Here is a 17,318-nt window from a genome sequence, read left to right on the forward strand (position 1 = left end):
ATGTCACCCAGTAAAATTCTGCTTGAGTAAAAGTATAAATCATTTCAAATTCCTTATATTAAAGCAAACCAGATGGCACAATTTTGTTTTTTTAATTTACAGAAAGCCAGGGGCACACTAACACAATTTACAAACAAAGCATGTGTGTTTAGTGAGTCCACCAGATCAGGGGCAGTAGGGATGTTCGGTTGATAAGTGCGTGAATTTGACTATTTTCCTATCTTGCTAAGCATTTAAAATGTAATGAGTACTTTTGGGTGTCAAGAAAAATGTATTGAGTAAAAAGTACAATATTTTCTTAAGGAATGTAGCAAAGTAAAAGTAGTAAAAAATATAAATAGTAAAGTACAGATAATCAAATTATTAGTCACATGCACCTTAGTGAAATGCTTACGAGCCCCTAACCAACAGTGCAGTTAAAAAAAAAAAAAAAACTAAAACTACTTAAGTATTTTTACACCACTATTTTTGTTCATGTGTATGAATAAATGAATCAAAATAAAGTTCATGAAAATATGTAAATCATTATTTGAATATGTTGGTAACCCGTATAAAAGTGATAATGCCCTCGAAACCGGTGTTTGGAAGATATATTGGCATGGTTTGCCAGCCCTCGACAACACCCGTGCCAAATATATCCTCCAAACACCGGCTTCTCTGGCATTATCACTTAAATGTGCATGTTCAGTAGCCAAACGTTGTCAAATAGAGCCTATACATGACTCCTTGTTCTACATATCGGAGGCTTTTTTCTTCTACATAACATCGTTATCTGAACATTACAAAAAATGCTGAACACGGCCGTGGGATGTATTCATTAACTCTTGCAACGGAAACCGTTGAGTGTTTAGGAACCAAACAGAGCGAAAACGGGCAGGGACCCACCTGAATTTGTCCAATAGAAACTCTTGTTTTTGTTTGCAACAGGATCAGAGTAATGAATAAACCCCTGCAGTGAAATTCATACTAAAACAATCATTCGATTTCGATTAAAAAAAAATGTTAAGGAAAAAAAAAGTACAAACTGACCAAATCATGTTTCTTCCCACACACATTTATTGGTTCAGCACAGGTTTCAGTGCTGTACATCTAAAAAGTGCATTGCAATGAACCCTAATAACATCATTCCAAATGATCTTATTTTCAGTCATAAGATTGCCAACCATTTCAAAAGAGAAAGCCTTGGGAATGGGTGGGGAAGGATATAAGCAGCTTATCCTACAGGAGCAGGTAAGCAGGTACCTACACTGCAGTTTCCCCATTTAGAGGGGTCCAGCAGCACACAGGGTAGCAAAAGTAAACTTATAGTAAAATGCATGTTCCACCATGAAGCCTATTCATAGGTTGTGGAATGCTCAAAGTTGCAGATAAAAATGTAATGTTTAGAATCAGCTCGCTTGGACATAGAAGAGGAGGGTTGGTCTGTCGTGTGCAATCTATTTCATCTGTGAAATATGAATGTTTAGCCCTGAATGCCACTGATGCTGGCTGAAGCAGAAACAGACCGACATTGCAGGTACCAAACATTTGATCCCACTGACAAAACAGTAGCCATGTGCCACAATACTCACCAGGAAATGGGATGGAAAGACATGTCACACACAGTAGTACTAGACATGTAAACGACACACAGAAGTAGCATCCAAGGCTAGGAGGCAGAGGAGAAAGATGTTTTTAGTCTCTGCCATGGCTCTCGCAGGAGATGGAAATAGTCTTCCAACTACTGATTCAGTGGTTCTACAGAACTGTACGACCAGAGACAGAGCACATTGGAAAATAACAGAACCAGTACAACCTTACGTGTTTAGTGTATATAACTGTTTACGTTTTAAAAGTGCAAATATTCTTCTATAACATCTAAATATATACTATTTTCTAGCGAGACTAGGAAGTATGGTAACGCAGGACTAAATATTTTCAAATAAATTAGGCTTCATCACATTCGTAATCTCAATGATCCATTGTTAAACAGGGAAACATAGACACAATAAGCCAGTGGAATGATGACTGATTTGATAGTGTAGTCAGTTGTCCCCATAGAAGTGGCTTGGTCAATATTAATCTAAACTAATTTATTAGTTACTTTATAATCCACATTTGTTAGACTTTCTATGCACAGTAGGGTTGAATACGAACACACATTCTTAGTGCCTATGTTTCTTGGACTGCAAGTACAGTGTGTGTGTGTGTGAGCTCCTTTGAGAGCTGTAGTATTACTAACCTCCTCCAACCCATATCCCTTTACCCCTACTCTGTGCCACATGGAGTAGAATGAAGCTTCCCAGAAACACTGATCTAAGGTCAGTTTTACATGCTTCCTCCGGAAGGTTAGGAATTGATGGGAGGCTAATATAAAATCTGATCCTAGATCTTTAAATAAGCACAACGTCCTACTCCATGATGCACAAAGTGCCCCCTCTATTTTTTGGCTTTGCCCTGGGCTGCCACGGCCTCCATAGCCTTCCTGACGGTTTCCTCATCCCCCAGGAACTGCATGGGCTTGACAGGCTTCAGGTTCTTGTCCAGCTCATACAGGATGGGGATGCCTGTGGGCAGGTTCAGCTCCATGATGGCTTCCTCAGACATACCTGCAGGGGGCAGCACATAGGGGTTATGGTTAATCAGTGACGACAACATAAATCATGTAAATTAAACAATCACAACAAAGAAAGTGTATACAAAAAAAAAAAAATACACACAGATGGACACTCACATTTCATATGTGCAGATTAGAATGTGTAGCAAGTAAAACGATACTACCACAGACCAGTACTTCCTAGAAACTAAGCAGAATAAACTCAAATTCCAGTCCTGGGGAGAAACGGTGTGCGGGCTTTTGTTTCAGCCCAGCACAAGCACACCTGATCCGACTAATTCTGTTCATGAACAGTTGATGATTTCAAAACAGGTGTATTAGTGAAAGGCTGTAACAAAAGCCTGCACATCCTGTGGCTCTCCAGAGATCACAGTTCTCGGCAGTTCTTACTACTTACCCTCGAGATGCTTGACAATGCCCCTGAGGCTATTGCCATGGGCAGCGATGAGAACCCTCTTGCCCCGTTTGATCTGGGGCACAATCTCGTCGTTCCAGTAGGGCAGTGCCCGGGCGATGGTGTCCTTCAGGCTCTCACAGGATGGAAGCTGCTCTTCCGACAGGTCGCCATAACGACGGTCCTAAATAAAAGATGAGAGATATTTAGTATGTCAACAAACAGACAAATGCTTAACAGCAACCTGGGCCTAAACCCTCATACCACCATATTGCTTTCAGTCAATCAATTGCATTTATAAAGTCCTTTTTACATCAGCAGTTGTCACTATAGGCTGTGTTTACACAGGCAGCCCAATTCTGATATTTTGCCCAATTATTGGCAAAAGAACTGATGGGTCAAAAAAACAAATTAGTAAAACATAGCAGAATTGCAGCCCAACTCTCAGGGGGTACAAATAACTTGACGATGGCTGGGGGTGGAAGTTGGAGTCATAACCATTATGCTTAAATTTGTTAATTTTTCTGCATATCCTCTTGAGCTGTCTGTATTCTACTGAATGGTGTTTTATTTGTATTTTTTTTACTAAATATGCTTCTGTTCAAATCTGGTTAAGAGATTGAAAGGAAGGAGAGTTTTCAGTACATTTAGTAATTTCTTGCTTTTCTGAAGTCTACCAACACTTTACATTTTAGTAATTTAGCAGACGCTCTTATCCAGAGCGACTTACAGTAGTGAGTGTATACAGTTTCATACTGGTCCCCTGTGGGAAATCAAACCCACACCCGTCACATTGCAAGTGCCATGCTCTACCAACTGAGCTGGACAACCTTGCCAGCAGGCATGCCAGCTAAGATAGTTAGACAAGCTAGCTACTCTTAAGTTGATTGACAGCCTGAAATGGCTTCTTGGTAGTTAGTTATAAAATTGCTAGGTGGCTGGTAGTATCATCCCCAGCTTCCAAGTGGCTCATTCGTCCCCCCTCCTCTTCCCTGTAATTATTCCCCAGGTCATTGCTGTAAATGAGAATGTGTTCTCATACTACTTACCTGGTACAATAAAAATAAAGAATTAAACAAATGTAACAATTTGGGGGAAGGAAGACACCTTCAACTGTCCAGTGCTTTTGGTTCTACATTGAAAGACAAATTCATTGCATATTTCCATATGTTTAGCCTAAAGACCAGTAGGCCCATGCCTCTTTGCTAGTCCTACTTGGTGATTTTTAAAACATGACCCGACAGTGCAAATGACGCTTTCACCAATCGATTCTGATCTCAGCTGAACTTTGCCCTTCTATATCACACTCCTCTGCAATACATTAACTCAGAGTTGAAACACCAAAAGACCTTGTGATATACAAGAGGACCATGAATACAAATATATATTTTTTTTAAAGGCCCAGCGCAGTCAAACATGATTTTCATGTGTTTTATATACACTGTGGCCAGTTTATTGCCCAGTTCACAAAAATGGTTTGCTCCTATAGACAGCGAGTCACATGGCCATCGCTTGCTATATGAAGGCATTGAAGCAGTCAGTTAGTGTTCGATTTAAGGTTAGAATGGGCAAAACGAATGACCTTGCGCATGGTATCATTGTCGGTGCCAGTCGTGCCGGTTCCAGTATCTCAGAAAAGGCCGGCCTCCTGGGTTTTTCCACGCACAACAGTGTCTAGGGATACCGAGAATGGTGCGACAATCAAAAACAAAAGTCAGCAGCAGTCCTGTGGGTGAAATCAACGAGCTGTTGAGAGGTCGAAGGAGAATGGCAAGAATTGTGCAAGCTAACAGGAGGCCACAAACAAGCAAATAATGGCTCTGTACAACAGTGGTGTTCAAAACGGCATCTTGGACCGCCTAACTCGTCATCCTTGTCACGGATGGGCTATTGCAGCAGACAACCACACCGGGTTCCACTCCGATCAGCTAAAAACAAGAAGCGGCTCCAGTGGGTACGCGATCACCAACACTGGACAATTGAGGAGTGGAAAAATGTTGTACTCGACTAATTATAATTGAAGAGAATTCTCTTGGTAGATAATGCGGTCGGCATTTGATTATAAGGAATTCTAGGTCAGGTGAACAAAAGGACTTGAGTTCCTGTATGTTGTTATGATCACACCACGACTCTAATCATAAGGCATACACCCCCGCCCTTCTTCTTATCAGAGAGATGTTTGTTTGTCAGTGCAATGCGTGAAGAAACCAGGTGGCTGTACCGACTAACGTATCGCGAGTGAGCCATATTTCCGTGAAACAAAGAATGTTACAATCTCTGATGTCTCTCTGGAAGGGAACCCTTGCTCGGATTTCATCTACCTTGTTGTCAAGAGACTGGACATTGCCAAGTAGTATACTCGGTACCGGTGGGCGATGTGCCCATCTACGGAGCCTGGCCTGAAGACCGCTCCGTCTGCCCCTTCTGCGGCGCCGTTGTTTTGGGTTGCCTGCTGGGATCTGATCCATTGTCCTGGGTGGTGGACCAAACAGAGGATCCGCTTCGGGAAAGTCATATTCCTGGTCGTAATGTTGGTAAGTTGACATTGCTCTTATATCCAATAGTTCCTCCAGGCTGTATGTAATAAGATTTAAGATTTCCTGGGGTAACAGCATAAGAAATAATACATTAAAAAAAAACTAAATACTCAATAGTTTCCTAAGAACGCGAAGCGAAGCGGCCATCTCTGTCGGCGCCAGTAAAAGCACATGACAGAGCGCTTGGAGTTTGCCAAAAAGCACCTAAAGCGCTCTCCTCAGCAGAACACACAATCCATAATAGTCTCTGGTACTACCACTCTCACGGAACACTGGGTTGCCATGACGGAGGCTTTGGCATCTACGTAATCAGACAGCCCATACTCTGATCATGTCTCCTGTTAAGGGGCCGGTGCATCAATAAACTGGGGAAAACACATGGTGATACTTTGAGACATGCTTTACTGTAGCCCTCAGAAACATACTAGCACAGGAAGAAACCCAATCGTCAACAACATTTAAATCTGTCAAGACTTCCACTATAGGCTCTTCCCAATGTGAGTGAGCTGGCCTAAAGAAATATCTATATTCTGTTGTTGTCCGATGTCATATCAGGCAAATTCTTATCCATACTAGTGAGTGTATGTGAATGTGTGTCTCTGTGGGTCCCTCACCTTGCTGATGATAGTGTAGAAGTCATGGTCTGGGTCCATGGTGGGAGGAGGGATATCGAAGCTCCGCCTCCAGATCTTCACCTGAGCTTCGCCATGCTTGGCAGCAGTCTCTGACTTGTTTAACCCCGTCAGGCCACCGTAGTGGCGTTCGTTGAGGCGCCAGGTCCGGTTGACGGGAAGCCACATCTGGTCAATGCTGTCCAGGCACAGCCAAAGAGTGCGGATGGCCCTCTTCAGAACTGAGGTGTAGCATACGTCAAACTCATAGCCAGCATCTGAGGAAGAGAAAGGTTGTGATCGGGTTTGATTCATGATGATTTGTGGGTGGGTGGATGGACAGATGGATCAACAGAGTAAGACTAGGAAATCAACCAATGGTCAAGTTCTGGGTTGGGACAAAAGCTTATGCTAGGTCTACTGGACTAGGAGTGGATTCGTTTGAGAGTACAACACCTGGACACTGCTGTAGACTTTTTACATAATTCAAGCAAGCAACATCATCATCTACTCATCTATCACCAGTGTTCATTTTCTAAATTGTAATTACTTCGCTTCTATGGCCTACTTATTGCCTTACCTCCTCACGCCATTTGCACACTGTATATAGACTTTCTTTTTTTCTATTGTGTTATTGACAGTACACTTGTTTATTCCATGTGTAACTGTTGTTGTTTGTGTTGCACTGCTTTGCTTTCTTGGCCAGGTCGCAGTTGTAAATGAGAACTTGTTCTCAACTAGCCTACCTGGTGAAATAAAGGTGAAAAAAAATAAAAGTTACTAAGTCTTCGTTTTGGGCCAAATATGACTATTTAGTCAGAAACACCACATATTTCCCTAACCAATACAATAAGGCTTGATTGTATTACTTGTACGAAGCAGCACGTCTAGAACTGCAGGTTCACATCCTTCGGAAAAGCTGTGACGTCAAAAGCGGTGGAGTCGGGATCTCCGTTGCTCATTTGTCCACAGGGAAAGGGGGCTGAACTAATAGGCCACAAGAGGGCATTCTATTAATGTCCCGAGCAAACCGGGTAGCGTTGATTGCATTCAATTTGGAACAGGCTGCGTCCCGGGCGTGAACCAGGTAACCCCGTTTTGGCCACCAGCACGTTGAGTAATGAGTAGGATTCTGTGTTTTCACATACAGAAGTGATTGCATTTGATACAAAAGCTTATCTGCCTTCCCAGTGAATCATGCTGCCTTGTTGACAACATGAACGAGAGCCGAAGATTACTGTTTGATTTGAGAAAGACGCTCCTTCCTCACCGCTTTTGACCATTCACGTAATAGTCCATAGCCCGGTGCACTTAATCGAACTCCTTATTAGAACGGGGCACGGTCAAAGTGGAAATGAGGGCGTGATTGACAACGGGGAGACCACCAAAACACACCTCCATCCTATGTCAAATCGATGGAGTAATCACGTAACGTTACTGGTATTGGTAACAAGTGGTTTCATATCTACATTTTTTATTGTAAATCATCAATAATAGTTGAGATCCCTTCAAGCAGCAAAACATGCCAAATGTGCAGGCACTCAGCCTTTGAAATTGCTGTAGTCGCTGCTGCCACAGGACTTTCGATAAACAGAGAATGGAAATGTACAATCAGTCAGTTGCATTAGTGAGGACACATTTGATGTGTTGTGTCTGGTATAGTATCCAAACAATGTAAGTAACTAGCTGGTCAAATAAAATAGAACTAGAATCCACCTTTCAGGGCCTGTCCTCCTCTCTTAGCCTCCCGTTCTCCAGTCTCGCTCAGGTCGGCGTCGAACCAGCCACAAAATCGGTTCTCCTGGTTCCAGTTGCTCTCTCCGTGGCGGATCAACACCAGCTTGTAGGCGGCCATAGTGTTAGAAGTATTTTAATTTGAACAAGCTCCGTATATAAGGAGGAAACGCCGCTGTTCAAGTTGAAAAGAAGCAACAGAATGGTTGGACCCAGCTAGCTACTTTTGAAGCTAGAGGATATGAGTGATGCGATTGGTTGTTTTCTCACTCTGTGTTTCACACCAATCCAATGGGATCCCGCTGCAGTAGACCTACTTCCTGAATATTTCTCGACCAATGAAATAAAGGTAGGCGGGCACATGGTCCCATGACCTTCATAGGGAACACGTATTTTATAGCTGTATTATAATGTTTTGTAGTTTGATACCTACAATGTGACTACTACCACATTTCAGTGGCATCAAAAGCAACCACTGAATTTGGACTGAAAATTATGAAGGATTGTAAATGTTATGAAAGAATACTTAACTACCAGCGCCTCAATCTCGCCTGATTTATCACATTCCTTTGATCAGTTGGGTGGATCATTCAGAATATGGATCATTCAGAATAATTCAGTCATCGCGACAGTTTTAGTAATCATCACTGCATTGTCAACCATCTTTGATGTCAAATAGGTTGATACATTTTTTTCATTTATAATTCCGTTTTACACTGAACAAAATTATAAACGCAACATGCAACAATTTCAAAGACTTTACTGAGTTCATACAAGGAGAACAGTCAATTGAAATAAACAAATTAGGCCCTAATCTATGGATTTCACATGACTGGGATTACCAATATGCATCTGTTGATCACAGATACCTTTAAAAAAAGGTAGGGATGTGGATCAGAAAACCAGTCAGTAACTGGTGTGACCACCATTTGCCTCATGCAGCGCGACATATATCTCCTTCCCATAGATTTGATCAGGCTGTTGATTGTGGCTTGTAGAATGTTTGTCCCACTCATTTTCAAAGGCTGTGCGAAGTTGCTGGATATTGGCGGGAACTGGAACATGTTGTCGTAGACGTCAATCCAGAGCATCCCAAACGTGCTTAATGGGTGACATGTCTGGTGAGTATGTAAGCCATGGAAGAACTGGTACATTTTCAGCTTCCAGGAATTGTGTACAGGTCCTTGCAAGATGGGACCATGCATTATCATGCTGAAACATAAGATGATGGTGGCGGATGAATGGTACAACAATGTGCCTAAGGATCTCATCACAGTATCTCTTTGCATTCAAATTGCCATTGATAAAATGCAATTGTGTTCATTGTCTGTTGCTTATGCCTGCCCATACCATAACCCAACCTCCACCTTGGGGCACACTGTTCACAACGTTTACATCAGCAAACCGCGCACCCACACATCGCCATACACACTGTCTGCCATCTGCCCTGTACAGTTGAAACCGGAATTAATCCGTGAAGAGCCCACTTCTCCAGCATGCCAGTGGCCATCGAAGGTGAGCAATTTCCCACTGAAGTCGGTTATGACGTCGAACTGGAGTCAGGTCAAGACCCTGGCGAGGACTACTAGCACCAAGATTAGTTTCCCTGAGACGGTTTCTGACAGTTTGTGCAGAAATTCTTGGGTTGTGCAAACCAACAGTTTCCTCAACTGTATGGGTAGCTGTTCTCAAACGATCCAGCAGATGAAGAAGCCGGATGTGGAGGTCCTGGCGTGGTTACACGTGATCTGCGGTTGTGAGGCCAGTTGGACATACTGCCAAATTCTAAAACAACGTTGGAGGCGCCTTATGGTAAAGAAAGGAACATTACATTATCTGGCAACAGCTCTGGTGGACATTCCTGCAATCAGAATGACAATTGCACACTACATCAAAACTTGAGACATCTGTAGCATTTGGTTGTGTGACAAAACTGCACATTTTAGAGTGGCCTTTAATTGTCCCCAGCACAAGGTGCACCTGTGTAATGATCATGCTGTTTAATCAGCTTCTTGATATGTCACACCTGTCAGGTGGATGGATTATCTTGGCAAAGGAGAAATGTTCACTAACAAGGAAGTAAACAAATTTGTTCACAAAAGTTGCAAAAAATAAGCTTTTTGTGCGTATGGAAAATTTGGGGGATCTTTTATGCTAAAATTTCAAAGACTCTGTTTTTGCTTTGTTATTATGGGGTATTGTGTGTAGATTGATGAGGGGGAAAAACAATGTAATCCATTTTAAAATAAGGCTGTAACGTAACAAAATGTGAAAAAAGTCAAGGGGTCTAAAAACTTTTTGAATGCACTGTACGGGTTTCTAACTCCATTGAGAAATGGTAATCAGAATCAGAGATTATGCAACAGATCTGCTTTGCTAACACTGATTGAAAAGTGTTCAGAGACTCTGCCGATAACATCGACGAGCTAACATCCTCCATCATCGGCTTCATAAGGAAATGCATCTGCGACGTTGTCCCCACAGTGAAGGTTAGCTGCTTTCCCAATCAAAAGCCCTGGATTAACACAGAGGCTAGTGCTAAAATAAAGGACAGTGCTACCACATGCAGGGCTATCGCAGACAACCCTGAGGCTACGGCTGAAGAAAGGAAAACCACAAGATGTCCTGTTACGACCTCCGCAGAGTCATCAAATGAGCAAAAGGACAATATAGGAATAAGGTGGGCTCTGACTCCCGCCGCTTGTGGCACGGGCTATAGTCCATTACGGATTATAAAGAAATACCCAGCCGTGATCTGCTCAACGATACCTCTCTTCCAGATGAACTCAATGCATTTTATGTATGTTTCGGCAATAACAACGTGCGTGAGGGCCCCCAGCCACCCAGAGGACTGGGTGATCGCGCTCTCCGAGGCTGACGTGAGTAAGGTCTTTAATCAAGTCAACATTCGCAAGGCCGCAGGACCGGACGATATTCCAGGACGGATTCTCAGAGCATGCACAGGTCAACTGGCAGGCATATTCAATGTAATTTTCAACCTCTCCTTGTCCCAGCCTATAATCCCCACGTCTTAAAATAACTACCATCATTCCTGTTCCCAAGAACTCTAAGGCTTCATGCCACAATTACTACCGCCCTGTAGCACTCACATACTACTTTACTCATCTCATATGTATATACTGTATTCTATTCTACTGTATTTTAGTCACTCTAACACTCTAACATTGCTCAATCTAATATTTATATATTTCTTAATTCCATTTTTTTACTTTTAGATTTGTGTGTATTGTTGTGATACTACTGCACTGTTGGAGCTAAGAACACAAGCATTTCGCTACACCCGCAATAACATCTGCTAAATAAGTGTATGTGACCAATAAAATTTGATTTGATATGTAATTATGAAGTGCTTTGAAAGGTTGGTAATGGCACACATCAACTCCACCATCCCAGACACCCTAGACCCACTCCAATTTGCATACCGCCCCAACAGATCCATAGACAACGCAATCTGCTGTATCTTCCACCCTCATTCCTACAGAACACATGATTGGGTAGGGATCACTAACCCCTGTAGATTCCTCCTAAACCTCCCAATTACATCTGCCTGCCAATGAACTCGAGATCAGAGTAAGAGCCAGAGCAGATTCATTCCCATTTACTGGGTCAATCCTCGTTTCCTCGGCCGTCATTAAGGCACACAAGCCCTTTCTCATCTAGGAGTTCCTCCAACACTTATCCATTTACATCAGTCTGTGACCCTCCCCAGAGTGTACTGAGTTGTCATAATGCTTCAGCAAATGTACATTATTCCAGGGGTGTTGGAAGACACAATGTAAGTAACCTCATTTATATCCCTCTTACAGCCCCAGTCCTGAATGCCTCTGTGGATCCTACAGCTATTGCATGCAGTAATCATATGCCTATGAACCAGAGTTATACTGTTAGCACTGAGGTGTTGTGCCCTAGCAAGAAGTCCACTCTGCACTAACATAAATAACCTGAGCATGTCTACCTCTGCCAAGCTTCCCAGTAAAGCAAGAAAAACAATCAAGCATCCCAGAAAAGTGTTAAAAAATTGCCCATGTTAACATATGTAGCTTAAGAAACAAGGTTCATGAAATCAATAATTTGCTAGTAACATTCATATTCTGACAATCTCTGAAACTCACTTAGATAATACGTTTGATGATACAGTGGCAGCAATACATGGTTATAATATCTACAGAAAAGACAGAAATGCCAGGTGGAGGTATGGCTGTTTATATTCAGAACCACATTCCTGTAAAGCTTATAGGGGATCTCATGTTAAATACTGTTGAAGTAATATGGCTTCAGGTTCATCTGCCTCACCTAAAGCCCATTCGGGTAGGAAGCTGCTATACCACCAAGTGCTAACTGTCAGTATCAGGATAATATGTGTGAAATGCTTGATAATGTATGTGATATCAATAGAGAGGTATATTTTCTGGGCGATTTAAATATTGACTGATTTTCATCAGGCTTCCCACTCAAGATAAAGCTTCAAGCTGTAACTACTGCCTGCAAAATGGTTCAGGTTATCAATCAACCTACCAGGGTAGTTACAAAGAGCACAGGAATGAAATCATCAACATGTATTGATCACATCTTTACTAATGCTGCAGAAATTTGTTTGAAAGCAGTATCGAAATCCATTGGATGTAGTGATCACAATATAGTAGCCATATCTAGGAAAACCAAGTTTCTAAGGCTGGGCATAATATAGTGTATAAGAGGTCATACAATAAGTTTTGCAGCAATTCCTATGTTGATGTAAAGAATATTTGTTGGTCCGTGGTCTGTAATGAGGAGCAACTGGACACTGCACTTGACACATTTATGAAATTGTTTATCCCAATTACTAATAAGCATGCACCCATTAAGAAAATGACTGTAAAACTGTTAAATCCCTATGGATTGATGAGGAATTTAAAAATGGTATGGTTGTAGAGGGTGATGAGGATAAATAAATGGCAAATAGGTCTGGCTGTACAACCGATTGGCAAATGTACTGCAAATTGAGAAATCATGTGACTAAACTGAATAAAAAGAAGAAAATACACTATGAAACAAAGACAATTGACATAAAGAATGACAGTAAAAAGCTTTGGAGCACCTTAAATGAACTTTTGGGCAAAAAGGCAAACTCCGCTCCATCATTCATTGAATAAGATGGCTCATTCATCATAAAACCCACTGATACTGCCAACTACTTTCATTATTTTTTCATTGGCAAGATTAGGAAACTTAGCAACAAATGCTGACACTACACATCTAAGTATATCTGACCAAATTATGAAAGACAAGCATTGTAATTTTGAATTCCATAAAGTAAGTGTGGAAGAGGTGAAAAAATATTGTTGTCTATCAACAATGACAAGCCACCTGGGTCTGACAACTTGGATGGAAAATTACTGAGGATAATAGCGGACGATATTGCCATTCCTATTTGCCACATCTTCAATTTAAGTCCACTAGAAAGTGTGTGCCCTCAGGCCTGTTAGGAAGCAAAAGTTATTCCCCTACCTAAGGATAGTAAAGCCCCCTTTACTGACTCAAATAGCCAACCAATCAGCCTGTTACTGACCCTTTGTAAACTTTTGAAAAAAATGTGTTTGACCAGATACAATGCTATTTTACTGTAAACAAATTGACAACAGACTTTCAGCACGCTTATAGGGAAGGGCATTCAACAACCACAGCACCACAGCACAACACTCAGAACAGGGCAGCACGGCTGGCCCTTGGATGTACACAGAGAGCTAACATTAATAAAATGCATGCCAATCTCTCCTGGCTCAAAGTGGAGGAGAGATTGACTTCATCATTACTTGTATTTGTGAGAGGTATTGACATGTTGAATGCACCGAGCTGTTTGTTTGAACTACTGGTACACAGCTCGGACACCGATGCATATCCACAAGACATGCCACCAGAGGTCTCATCAGTCCTCCAGAACAGACAATGGGAGGCGCACAGTACTACATAGGGCCATGACTACATGGAACTCTATTCCACATCATGTAACTCATGCAAGCAGTAAAATTAGATTTTTTGAAAATTATAAAAACACACCTTATGGAACAGCGGGGACTGTGAAGCAATACAAACATAGCCACACACACATTAAATCAAACTTTATTTGTCACATGCCCCAAAAACAACAAGTGTAGACCTTACCGTGAACAATACAAATTGAACAATACAAATCGTCTTAATTATTTATTTACTAACTAACTTAGTCAATCACAGAAATACATAACAAACAAATAGTAGATATTGTTTACTAACACAATGCATTGATAACATGATAGAAAAGTCCCTAGTGGGCTAAGCCGATATGACGGCTTGGTAGACAAAGGAAAGGGGTGGGGACTGAGAAAGAGCGGGAGAACAGAATGGATAACTACACTCATAGAAATTGCTAATACTTCACATGAACGATCGCTCATTCAAAAATAATTGTAATTTACATATTTACGAGTGTATGTCTTGCTGTCTCTCTCTGTGGTCACCGGTCCATCTGCTGGAGAGAGTCGACAGAAAAGTCTCTGATTGCGTTTCCCTCGAAGATCAAAGTTGTAGGTGGTTAGAATGGATACTTCAGAGTACCATTCAGGAATGTTCTTAGAATAGGTGTTTTCGGCAGTTGTCGGTATTCTTGTTCTAGGTTTATGTAATTTCTAGCTGCAGACTAGTAATTCGTCGTCTAGAATTTCTCACTTATTCTGTAGTGATCAATAGTCTCAATTCCACGTGGGGATTGTCTTCTGGTCTTGTAGTTTTAAACCATTTCACACGTAGCTTCAGCTGCATGTTTTCTAGTCTTAGAAATTCAACCATTTGCAACCTTAGTTTACACCGTGGTTTGCTTAGTCTGGTGTGAATTGAGTCACGAGTGGGTTTTATACACTTCAGAGAAAAGGGCGCTCCCATGACACCGACGTAATGTATATGCTCATGTGGGCGTGGCCATTGATTTGGTTAACTTTATTTAAAAAATCCATACTCTCATTTAGAAGGTTAACATCACATTACATCTTTTCACAAATAGTTTCATGTTTAATCACATACGTTTCACAATATTTAGATGTAAACCTGATAGCTGGGAAATGTACACATTAAGAGATACAGTTATGTGTGTTTCCTGTCCTTCATGAGATCACCAAATGAAACACACTCGTCATAACTGTCCTCTAAGTGTCCACGGACCATTCCCACATTCTCAAAAGTAGAAATATTGTTTAATTCTCCCATTTTGGGGATTAGGAGTTTGGCCAAGAGAGGTTATGTGTTCTCTTAGACTCTGGCAATACTGCACGGCAGTTTCTACCAGGTATTTATGACCTGTCATAAAGTCATAAAACTGTGGAGAGAGATGGGGGGAGGGGCTATGATCCTCCCCCCAGTGCACGTCATGACAGTACGTACGGTCACTGTGGGGACGACGTTGTCGATGCACTTATTGATGAAGCCGATGACTGTATACTCCTCAATGCCATTGGATGAATCCTGGGAAAAAATATTCCAGTCTGTGCTAGCAAAACAGTCTTGTAGCGTAGCATCTGCGTCAACTGACCACTTCCATATTGAGCGAGTCACTGGTACTTCCTGCTTTAGTTTTTGCTGGTAAGCAGCAATCAGGAGGATATAATTATGGTCAGATTTGCCAAATGGAGGGTGGGGGAGAGCTTTGTATGCATCTCTGTGTGTGGAGTAAAGGTGGTCTAGAGGTTTTTTTCCTCTGGTTGCACATGTGTCATGCTGGTAAAAATTTGGTAAAACTGATTTAAGTTTGCCTGCATTAAAGTCTCCGGCCACTAGGCGCGCCTCTTCTGGATGAGCATTTTCTTGTTTGCTTATGGCCTTATAGAGTTTGTTGAGTGCGGTCTTACTGCCAGCATCGGTGAAACATAAGATATTACAGTTCTTAATGTCCCATTAGTAGGATAATTGTAATCGTATGTCATCAATTTTATTTTCCAATGATTGCATGTTAGCAAGTAGAATGGAAGGCAGTGGGAGTTTACTCGCACACCTACGGATTCCCAGAAGGCAGCCTGATCTGCGTCCTCTTTTCCTTTGTCTTTTCTTCATGCAAATTACGGGGATTTGGGCCTGTTCCCGGGAGAGCAGTACAGTATATCCTTCTCGTCGGACTCGTTAAAGGAAAATGCATCTTCCAGTTCGTTGTGAGTAATCGCTGTTCTGATGTCAAGAAGTTACTTTCGATCATAAGAGATGGTAGCAGCAACATTATGTACAGAATAAGTAAAAAAAGAAGTTACAAACAACGCAAAAAAAACTAACAAAATAGCACAATTGGTCAGGAGCATGTAAAACGTTAGCCATGCTCTTCGGCGCCATCTTATGTAAATGCATACACAGTCGTGAAGAGGGCACGATACATGCATACAAACACACAATAACATACGCACTATGCACACACGTACACATGGATTTTGTGTTGTAGAAATGTGGTAGTAGTGTAGGGGCCTGAGGGTACACACTTAATACGTTGTGAAATCTGTTGTTAATGTATTGTAATGTTTTAGCAGCAGCTAATAGGGATCAATAATAAATACAAACGCAAATACAGTGGGCATTGAAATCTCCACACCACATCACCCGTCTCCTATTTTTACTTTCTATACTCCCAAGGTCCATCAACTCTCTTACAGAAGTTGTGTCATCGAATTGCCCCTACCCTGACCGACAGTCCCCTCACCCTATCACCAACCACTATCGCCTGTCCAATCCCCCTCCAGCAGAGGTGGGACTCAAGCTACTTCACCACCTTTAAATACCCCCACCTGTCACTAATCAGTGTTCCAGACATCACTGTTTCAGTTTGCAAGTGGTTTGTTACAAGACACTTTTTCTTTTCTCCAAGTTTGTTTTTATTTCTTCTTTTATATTACCAATTGAAGAACATTTACTTCATGCTTTTCTTTTACTCATGTTTAAACCTGTAGCCTAAGTTTTTTTCAATGTAATATTATTGAGATTCATGAGTATATTTGTGGATCTACACTTGATTTATATGAAATCACTAACATGTATGTTTTTGTTTCCTAGTTAACCATCCCATCCTTACATCTTCAACCTTGTCATCATTATCTTCAACAATTCAACTGAAATAATAAACCGGATAATTGCCTTTTGAACTGCTAACCACCATCTGTGTTTGAATGGACACGCCACCACAATAGCCTTAACTCAAACCAACAGCTACAGCGAGATAGTATTTTTACCACAACTCTGATCAGCTTTCACAGGATGTAAAAGTTCAGTATTACCAGATTCCCCCCTCCAAACCACACTTCAACATAGTTGGTTCATAACCACATACATACAACTGGGATAAATCCATTTGAACTCCCCTCCAACTGGCAATTACTATTGGAGGGGTCAAGCCTGAGCTCTGACTTCTCCCACATGCTGACCTCTGAGGTCAACTACTA

General features: G+C 41.6%; 1 protein-coding gene across 1 annotated transcript; it reads right to left on the reverse strand.

Annotated features, from left to right (window-relative positions):
- Positions 1-1,033: 1,033 nt before the first annotated feature.
- Positions 1,034-8,121, reverse strand: LOC120046699 (phosphoglycerate mutase 1-like). The gene is made up of 4 exons (XM_038992122.1): positions 7,855-8,121; positions 6,142-6,416; positions 2,994-3,174; positions 1,034-2,588 (listed from the first exon to the last, which is right to left on the reverse strand). Exons 1-4 carry the CDS (start codon positions 7,991-7,993, stop codon positions 2,419-2,421), a joined length of 765 nt encoding a protein of 254 aa, XP_038848050.1. The 5' UTR covers positions 7,994-8,121; the 3' UTR covers positions 1,034-2,418.
- Positions 8,122-17,318: the final 9,197 nt, after the last annotated feature.

Source organism: Salvelinus namaycush, chromosome 4, assembly GCF_016432855.1.
Source record: "Salvelinus namaycush isolate Seneca chromosome 4, SaNama_1.0, whole genome shotgun sequence".
In the NCBI taxonomy this organism is placed as follows: domain Eukaryota; kingdom Metazoa; phylum Chordata; class Actinopteri; order Salmoniformes; family Salmonidae; genus Salvelinus; species Salvelinus namaycush.

Bases quoted from the DNA above. Each gene is read 5' to 3' on its own strand.
- LOC120046699 (XM_038992122.1), bottom strand. From the start codon at position 7,993: ATGGCCGCCTACAAGCTGGTGTTGATCCGCCACGGAGAGAGCAACTGG. The intron at 6,417-7,854 runs GTGGATTCTAGT...TCTCTTCCTCAG, and splicing joins AGGAGGACAGGCCCTGAAAG to ATGCTGGCTATGAGTTTGAC. The intron at 3,175-6,141 runs GTGAGGGACCCA...TCTTTTATTTAG, and splicing joins TCTACACTATCATCAGCAAG to GACCGTCGTTATGGCGACCT.